Here is a 10,496-nt window from a genome sequence, read left to right on the forward strand (position 1 = left end):
AGATGGATTGGCATACTGGCAGCAGCAATGGGCTCAGGAATAGCAATGATTATGAGGGTGGCCCAGGATTGGGCAGTTTCATTCTGTTGTGCATTGGGTCGGTATAAGTCAGTACCAATTCGATGGCACCTTAACAACAATGGCCAGCATCAAAGAGTGAGCAAATGTGCTGTCATAATGGAAACAATCTCCTTGGCTTAATTTTCCAGGTATTTTACTCACCAATACAATTTTCCATTCTCTGAAAACTTCTCTCTGTGTCCTTTACAAAAATAGATCTAGATTAACCCTTTGGAATCCTAAAAATTAGTTAACATTGATAGATTCTGAGCTGACCTCTTTGAAGGCACCTTAACAAAACTAAGACAAGTATATTATGAAAACTTGTCTGCACCCATCCACAGAGTCTTACTTAAACAAGTTTCATTTGGAATAATTCTGGTTTTGTCTGAACAGGAAAAGTAGTAGCAATACTTTTTGACTTGTCCTCATATCTGAATTAAGAGAGATATAGTAATAATGGCATACAATACACTATTTAAATAGGTATAATAGTTAGAACATTATAATCAGCATTTGCGTCAAGCATAACAAAAATAGAAAAAATACTGTAATCATAATAGTAATTAGAAAAATTATTTGTTTAAGTATTGTTAACTCAGAGAAAACCTAATGTTTACTTTACCTTTCTATTCAGATAAAATGTATGATGAAATGAGTCTAAATATATTGATGATGGGGATAATAGGCATGCTTTTGTATGTGATGACAGGCTCCTGGATGCACAAACTGAGGTCATGGAGAAATTCTAAAAGGACAGGTTGGTCATATGTGAATTCCTCTGACTTTACATGGGGGAGAAAGAATCAAACTCAAAATCAACCCAAGGTTAGTTCCTATGAGGCAGAGACCAGACATACCTCTACCCTTAAACCATCTTTGCCCTTTTCTGACACCAATCATGTCTCCCACAGTACACTCTGCTTCACATCTAGATTCAATAATCCATTATAATGGTCACATATAACTCATGGACAATACTTCTGAATACGGGATTTACTAGAGATGTAAACAGGGTATAATTCAAGATCAGAAACAACTCAGGATGCAGCAGTGTTCCAGTCAGGAATGACTCCTCTATCATACTGCAAGAGCATGTTTGGCTCTTGTCTTTGGCCTCTCAGTCATGTGGCCTATTGACCCCTGCCCTGCTCAGGCAAGCCAAGTGTTCACAGCTCCTTTAGATATTCTGTAAACACTCATTCGTAGGCACCAGTTTTACTTGGGCTGTGAAGCGCACACTGCTGTATCTCTCCATGTCACTGCCTCTGCCACCATCACTTTTGCAGGTAGGAATCTCACACTCTGCTCTTGGCTCTTCTTTTTTAATGGTCTTGGGATGATTTGTTTCTGCTTCTGAGGTGAACCCAACAAAATGACAAAACTAACCAATTACAGTGTTATGTTATAGTCCTGTCCACCCAATCATTTGGTGGAAGTTTCAAAGACCATGGCTGGAAGAGATGTATCCATAGGAAATGGCATATTTTCCAGTATAAGAATTTCTTATATGCAGTTTGGGATTTGCATTGCTATTGCTTTAATGCTTTAGTTCTAGTTGCATCCTTTGGTCATACTCAGTGTGTCTAGAATAGGGTCTGTCACAAACATGGAGAGGAGAGGAGACAAATAGAAAAGATAGTCCTCCTGCCTCACATTTCTCTCAAGCAATTTGGCCCGGAACTCTCATTCATAAAAGATTTAAAATTATATCTACACTCAGGGTATAGAATTTATTTTCATTAACTTCTAGAAAAGACACATCATTTTTCAACATAGTTTCCTTGCTATTCAATACACTTTGTCTATCTGTCAATAAGTTTTCATATTCCCTTATAAAAAAAAAGTGTTTTAGGCTGAGTTGCAAGCCATAAACGTACCACTGTCTTTAAGTTTGTCTTCAACAGCACTATAGGAAGGATGTTTTAACAGTTCAAAACGGAGCTTTTGCAGAATGTTAACAGTTGGCAGAGGTGTGCAGACATGCAGTGTCATGCAAGATCACAACATGCTTGAATAATAGTCCTCTGCATTTACTCCAAAATTTAGGCTTCAGTTCTTCAGTGAGAATCTCACTGTAAAGAGCACTGCTGATTGTTGAACATTTTTCCTGATAGTGTTGCAATTCTGGCCCTTTAGAATCCCAGAAAACTATAAGCATCAATTTTCCAGCTGATGGTTGACTTTTGAACATATTTGTGATCGCAACTGAGGATGTTTCCATTCTGTACTCTGCTGTTTACTCTCAGGTTTATAGTGATGAATCCATGTCTCATCAACAGTAACAATTTTTTTTTTATCTTGTCCATTTTGGATATTTCATATAAATGGAATCATACAATATGTGGCCTTTGGGTCTGGCTTCTTTTGCTTAGCATAATCCTTTAATGGTTTATCCATGGTGTAGCATGTAACAGTACTTTCCTTTAATTGTCAAGTAATAATCCATTATTGTATTCACCACACATTTCCTTCATCCATTTTTCAGATGATTGGGTTGTTTACACTTTCTGTCTATTATGAGTAATGTTGTTATGGACATTCATGTACAAGTTTTTTGTTCTTTATTGCTAACTGAGTTATAGTTTACATGGGAGAACATCAGCTTTGCACCATCATTCAACAGTATTTGCTTCCATTCTTTTTGTGTGTATGTGGTTTTTTGAGGCAGTGAGATGTACACACAAAAAAAACAAAAAACACTCAGGAATATATAGTAATTTAAACAACCAAAGGGCACATTCTGAAAGCCTGCCTCCTGACCACCAGCACCCAGTCCTTCTCTCCATGTCCTCACCTCTGCCATCTCTACTTTCTGGATAGGGCTCCACATTTCTTTTGTGCTCTTTTCCCTTGATGGTCCTAGGATCCTCAGTTTTCCTCAGTTTTCTGGACTGTAAGATTAATTGCTCCTCTGTTTCTGTTACAAAACTACCTTTACAGTTGTGACAATCACAATCATGAGAATCTTGTCCCCCTATCTTTACACCAGACCTGTTTAGACAAGATGAAAACTATTCAATGGGGACTCCATGTTCCCCCACATTTTTTTAAAAGAAACTTTTACCTTTGAGTATCAGTCCAAATTTTGTTTGCAGATGTCTAAATGCTTCTGTTTATGCTCTTGCATAAGTTGTTTCATATCCATCCTGCACAAACTTTTTGAATCCATCCTGCACAAACTTTTTGAAACCCAAGTCTGTCTTTGATAGGCAGAGTCATGCTTGATTTGTAAATTATTTGTTACATAGTCCAGTTACAGAATCATTTAACATGCATGCTCAATGTTGTCATCAGCCATGGCTGTTTTAATATACCTGGAGTGTGTGGATCATGTTTGACTTTTCCTTGTGGATGTGTCTATGGACTTCTGGTGTGGCACTGTGGATCAGCACTGGAATGAGAACCACAAGGTCAGAAGTTGAAACCCACCAGCTGTTCCTCAGAAACCCTTTACAGGGTCACCATGGGTTGGAATCTACTCCTCACCACTCAACTGCACTTAACAACAAACTTGTGGTTCAAACTGACTTTGAAGTCCAGAGCATTAGCTTACACTGCAACACCAGGACTCTCACTCTCTGTATATATATATATTTGATTTCCAATGTTTGTGTGTTTGCTCTATAAACCTGCCATTAATAATAAATTAGTGAATATTGAATAATTTTCCCTAAGGGAACTAGAAATTCATCCCTGTGAGCCAGTGATAACATTTTTGTCAAGAGATCAATCTATGACTTTGTTTTATGTGTATTTTTGTTTAAAGACAGTTTATTGTTGATTCCTTAACATTGATATGTATCTATCAGTCTTCTTACCCTAGGAACACTACACAGTACTTTAACACTTGAAGGCCATTTTAACACTTGAAGGCCATTTTAAACAGCAAACTTGGCAACAAAAAAACTCCACAAAATGTGAAAAACATGCCAGTAAAAAAACTATGATACGGAAACTACTTTACAGTATGGGAGCTGAAACTCATCTGTGAGATGCTCATTGGACCGCTCTAATGTTAATGAGTAGATAGTTTTGCAAACACAGAATCTACAAACAATGAGGGATTGTAAAGATCTACTCTGCACATACACAGAGACCATACACCCATAATTCCAAAAACACTGCCTTTGTGCCATAGCAACCCTACAGGGCAACTGGTGGGTTTGAACTACCAAACTACTATACCACAAGATCCTTTTGTTGTTGTCAGGTGTCATCGAGTTGGTACTGACTCATAGCGACTCTATACACAACAGAACAAAACACTGCCCAGTCTTGGGCCAACCTCACAATCATTGCTACTCTTGAACCCACTAATGATGCTACTCTGTCAATCCATCTCACTGGGGGTCTTCCTCTTTTTCTCTGAACCTCAATTTTACCAAACATGATATCCTTCTCCAGTGATTGCTCCCTCCTGATAATATGTATAAAGTATGAGAGATTAAGTCTGGCCATCCTGGCTTCCAAGAAACACTCTAGCTGTACTTCATCCATTACAGATCTGTTTGTTCTTTTGATCCTCTAACACAACAACTCAAATGCATCAATTCTTCTACAGTCTTCCTTATCCAATATCCACCTTCCGCATGCATATGAGGATACTGAAAATACCATGGCTTGGGTCAGTAGCACCTTAGTCCTTAGATTAACAGCTTTGCTGTTGAACACTTTATGCTGCATAAGACTTCTTTATTTACCTAATGCAATATGTCATTTGATTTCTTGGCTACTGATTCCATGAGTAGTTGATGTTTGATCCGAGAAAAATGAAATCTTTGACAACTTCAATCTTTTCTTCATTGATAAGAATGTTGTTTATTGGTCCAATGTTGAGGATTTTTGTTTTCTTTACATCGAGATGTAATCCATAATGAAGACTGTGATCTTTGATCTTCATCAGTCAGTATTTTAAGTCCTTTTCACTTTCAGTAAGCAAGGTTGTATCATCTTCATATCACAGGTTGTTAATGAGTCTTTCTCCAATTCTGATGCCACATTTTACCTCATATAACCCAGCTTCTTGGATTATTTGCTCAGCATACAGGTTTGATAACTTTGGTGACAACTATTCAGTGTTCCCTTGTTCTGTTTGAACAACTGCCTCTTGGTCTGTGTACAGGTTCCTCAAGGGCACAATTAAATGTTCCAGAATACTCATACTTCACAATGTTATCCATAGCTTGTTATGATCCACACAATGAAAGCCTTTGTGTAGTCAATAAAACACAGGTAAACATCTTTCTGATAATCTCTGCAATGATATCCCTCATTCCATGTCATCTTCTGAATCCAACTTGAACCTATGGAAGTTCTCTGGAAATGTACAGTTGCAGCTGTTTCTGTATTACCTTTAGTAAGACCTGACTCGCAGGGATATCAATGATATTGTTGATGATTTCTGCATTCTGTTGTGTCACCTGTTTTTGGAATGAACACAAGTACAGATCTCTTTCTAATCAATTGGTCAAGTAGTTGTCTTCCAAGTTTCCTGGCATAGACAAATGAGTGCCTCTAGTGCTGTCTCACTTTGTTGAAAGATTTCAATTAGTATTCTATCAATTTCTGGTGCTTTGTTCTTTGCCAATGCCTTCAATTCAGCTTGGATTTCTTCCTTCAGGATCATTGGCTCTTGATCATATGCTACCTCTTGAAATGGTTGAATATCAACCATTTCCTTTTGGTACAGTGACTGTGTATTCCTTCCATCTTCTTTTGATGCTTTCTGCATCATTCAATAATTTGCCTAGAGAATCCTTCAATAACACCAAGTTATGGTTTAAATTTTTCTTCAGTTCCCTAAATTTGAGAAATACTGAGTGAGTTCTTCACGTCTATTTTCTAACTCCAGGTCTTTGCACATTTTGTTATATCAGAACATGGCAGAACATGGAATGTATGAATTATGATTCTAGAAAAATTGGAAATTGTCCAAAATCAAATGGAACACTTAAACATTTATATCCTAGGTATTTGTGAGCTGAAATGGACTGGTATTGGCCATTTTGAATCTGACAATCATATGATTTACTATACCAGGAATGACAAATTGAAGAGGAATGGTGGCATATTCATCTTTAGAAAGAACATATCCAAATCTGTCATGATGTACAATGCCGCCTGTAATAACATAATATTCATCATCTACATGGAAGACCAGTTAATTTTATTCAAATATAGTCACCAACCAGTAAAGCCAGTGAGGATGAAATTGAAGAATTCTATCAACTTCTTCAGTATTAAATTGATCAAACATGCATTCAAGATGTATTATTAATCATTAGCAGTTGGAATACAAAGGTTGGAAACAGAGGAGAGATCAGCAGTTGGAAAACATGGCCTTGGGTATAGAAATGATGCTGGCCTTGGGTATAGAAATGATGCTGGAAATTACATGAGAGAATTTTGCAAAATCAATATTTGTTCATTTCAAATACCTTTTTTAACCAACATAAAGATGACTAAACACCTCGATCTCACCAGATAGAATACACAGAAGTCAAATTCACAACATCTGTGGGAAGATAGGGTAGAAAAGCTCCATTATCATCAGCCAACAAGGCCAGGGGCAGATTGTGGAACAGACCATCAATTGCTCATATGCAAATTCAGACTGAAGCTGAAGAAAAGTAAAAGTAAAAGCAGTCTGCGAGAGCCAAAATATGCCTTTGAACCTGTCCTACCTGAATTTAGAGATCATCTGCAGAACAGATTTTATACATTTGACACTAAAGACTGATGACTAGAAGAGTTGTGGAATGACATCCAGAACATCATACAGGAAGAAAGCAAATGGTCATTAAGAAGACAAGGAAAAGATTATAATGGATGCCAGAAGAGACTCTTAAACTTGCTTTCTAGCACAGAGATGCTAAAGTAAATAGAAGAAGTGAGGAGGTACAAGAGCTGAAAAGAAAATTTCAAAGGTAAGCTCAAGAAGACTAAGTCAAATATCATAATGAAATGTGCAAAGACCATGGATCCTGTACACCTATAAAAGCCTAAAATAGAACATGCTGTCAAAAAGTTGATTATGAATCATAGCAACCCAGCAGTATAGAGAAAAATGCCCATAAGAGTTTCTGAGATGATATATCCTTACTGGGACAAACATCCTTATCTTTTTTCTACAGAGCCACTGGTGGTTTGAACTGCTGACCTGTGGTAAGTAGCCCAAAGCTTAACCCTCTGTGATACCAGCATTCCTTTATACATATTTACAGACATTAAATTATGATATACATAATATATGCATATATTATTATACTGATATGTATATTTGGAGTCCTATTGTGGAGTTTAAGATAAGCAATAAACTGCTAACTGAGAGGTCAGTAGTTCAAACCTGGTAGTCACTCCTCAGAAACCCTGTAAAGGGCTCATTATGAGTCTGAACTGACTCAATGACACACAAAAATAGCAAGCATGCATATTTATATTTGTGTGCTTCATAGAATAATCATTTAAATAAGAACATGTAAGAATAATCATTTAAATAAGAACATGTAAAGTATGCCAGTCTTTATTTTCTTCTTCAGGATTCTCAAATATAAAACCACATTGTATTGGTCGCATTCTCTATAATCTTAAATTTCATTTCTCTTCCTTGCAAAAGTTGTAAAATACATAAGTAAGCTTTCAACAAGTTCTCTTCTGTGACTCTCTAATTATGTATCCCTAATCCATTATTTCTTTTGAGTTCCATCTAAATACCCCTCACTCTTATTTAACTCAAACATATGTATTTTAATGTGAAAACAAAAAATTTAGTGATGCTGTTGCTATACCAAGTTCCCTTTAGTCTATATTTATGTAGTTTGACATTAAATTGTAGATATAAACACAAATAAATAATTCAATTAAAGGAGCATAAAATATAACTTTTTAAATCCTTATCTTACCTATAAAAACCAGGTGGCACCTGCCTCACCAGGAAACTTTTTTCCATGTCCTGAAGAACATCGTTCAGCATTCGGATGCGGCTGGGAGCTCGCTCCTTGGGATCATTAGCAGGACGCATCTCATCAGATTGAAAGATTTCCACGTTCTCCCTCAGACGTGATGCCATGGCTAGAAGTTGATGAGTGTTGAATTGATTACCTGGTAAAGAAATGAGCAGTATATAATAATGACTCAATATTGGAATCATGTTATTCTCTGTCACTTGAAAAACAAATGAGAGTATATATTATATATATTTGAGTAATACCTATCACAAAGAAGGCTGTATATCAATTAAACTTTGATATTCATTTAGCTAAAAATATTCTGTTTAAGGAGTCCTGGTGTGGCGCTGTGGGTTAATGCACCATACTGCAAAGCTATTTGAACGGCAAGGTCAGCGGTTCCAGCTCACCAACTGTTCCTCTGAAACTAAAACAGGGTCTCTATGGGTCAGAACTGACTCAATGGCACTTCAAAATAACAACAATTTTGTCTAAATAGTCTACTAAATGGCTATTGATTATTGAGATAATATTATGTTCCAGACAATGTGTTAAACATTTTACAAAATTACCTCATTTAATATTGTATTGTCATGTTCATTTCCAATAAATTGAAGATGAATTAAAGTAAGCAAATTGTCACAGACCATCTACCATGGAAATGACAGGCCAGAAGTAGGAGTCTGTCAGAAAAATTCAAACTTATCATGAAGTAGCCTTGGTTTCCACTGGGCGAAGGGGATTGTGTGTACACACACACTTGCATATGTACTATATTGTCAGCATGTATATATTGAGTTGTTTTCTTTACTAGAAATTTTCTGTAATGTGAAGTTAAAAAATACGCCCACTCCACACGTACTAAAATATTTAAGTTCTAAAGATCAGGTTGTTATAAGAAGAATGGATGACCCCATTATATCACACAAAGGAAGACGATTGTATCATAACACAGATTCCAAATTATAATATAACTGTTAAGTTACATCATTACAAAACTTCCGCTGAGCAGTCAGTGTTACTTTAGACTCACACCTCACACCTCAGCATTCATTATTGACAAATAGTCAAATAATGATTTTTTTTTTCTATTATAAATGTGAAATATCAGATAATATGGTAGGCATATCTTTGATTTGAGTATATCTATGTTTGAACTAAAGTGTGGCAACAGTAGTAGTAAGGTTGGCCCAGGATCGGGCAGTGTTTCATTCTACTGTGCATAAGGTTGCTATGAGTTGGTACTGACTTGATGCCACCTAACAACAACAAATTTGAACTGCAAGGTTGGCGATTCAATCTCACCGTCCACTCCTCAGAAACTCTATATAGTATTGTTTTAGACTCTTGGTGTGGCTCTGTAGGATCAGCACTGAACTGCAAACCACAAGGTCAGCAGTTCAAACCCATCTGCTGTTCCTCATCTATTATAAGGTTACTATGAGTCAGAACCAACTCACCAGCACTTAACCGTAACATCTATAGGATAAACAGTGGACTGCCAACAGCAAGGTTGGCAGTTCAAACCCACTAGTTGCTCTTGTAAACTTGGATGCTATGGGTTGGAAGCAACTCAATGGTAGACAATAACAACAATGTATTGTTTGTATTGTCTTGTTTTGTTTTGAGATAATTTGATTGTCTACTTTTGTTTCATCTTAATTTGTTCGTGTAACTTACTAGAAGTCATTCTGTTACTAATGGTGTTTACAAAAGGACCACAAGACAGTCCTTTAACTAGGAGCAAGGCAATAATAAATACTACAAATACCTCTATTAAAGACAATCCCTTTTTGCCTAATTGAGAGTTGTTCTTCCCATAGCAATATCTTCTACATGCTATTGAAATAGACCTGGAAATTTGCAGTAATCTTTGTGAATGAATACATTCTCTTTTTTATTAAGTCCAAATTTTTTTTTTTCTTAAACTGGACTCCAGCATTTGAAGAAATGAAAGGAAGGCTCCTGGCATTTTCACTAAGAGGAGACTCATAAAAGAGACTCTTTCTCTAACTGAAATCCAAAAATTACCAGCTCCAAAACCTCCTAGTCTCTATGAAAATGTAGATCCCCAAACCTGCTGAATCTCTCTAGGGACAAAGCCCAGGCATCTCAATTACAAGGAACTTGGATCATTCAATGCAATTTACAGTTTAAGAACCACTTTTTAAGGAAATAAACTAGGTTAGAAATACAGGTATACCTTGTTTTTTGCACTTTGCTTGATTGCACTTCAAAGATAATGCCTTTTCAATAAATAGAATGTTTGTGGTAATGCTGCTCTGAACATGTCTGTTGATACTAATTTTCCAACAGCATGCTCTTACTTTCTGTCTCACTGTTACATTAGGTCATTTTCTCAGTATTTCAAACTTTTTCTTAATGCTGCTGCACATTTAGGCGCCCTGGTAGCCTAGTGGGCTACATTTTGGGCTACTAAGTGCAAAGTGCTCTGGTAGCATAGTGGTTACGAATCGGGCTGCGAAC

At 36.6% G+C, this 10,496-nt stretch overlaps 1 protein-coding gene across 1 annotated transcript in view; it reads right to left on the reverse strand.

Moving 5' to 3' along the window:
• The window catches only part of NAALADL2 (N-acetylated alpha-linked acidic dipeptidase-like 2), a 1,210,105-nt gene that overhangs the window by 56,912 nt on the left and 1,142,697 nt on the right, over positions 1-10,496 (reverse strand). The window contains exon 13 of the mRNA XM_006867720.1: positions 7,965-8,163. Coding sequence (XP_006867782.1) covers positions 7,965-8,163 — 199 coding nt within the window. The remainder of the gene's footprint in view (positions 1-7,964; positions 8,164-10,496) is intronic.

Source organism: Chrysochloris asiatica, unplaced genomic scaffold (genome assembly GCF_000296735.1).
Source record: "Chrysochloris asiatica unplaced genomic scaffold, ChrAsi1.0 scaffold00108, whole genome shotgun sequence".
NCBI classification, from domain to species: Eukaryota; Metazoa; Chordata; class Mammalia; order Afrosoricida; family Chrysochloridae; genus Chrysochloris; species Chrysochloris asiatica.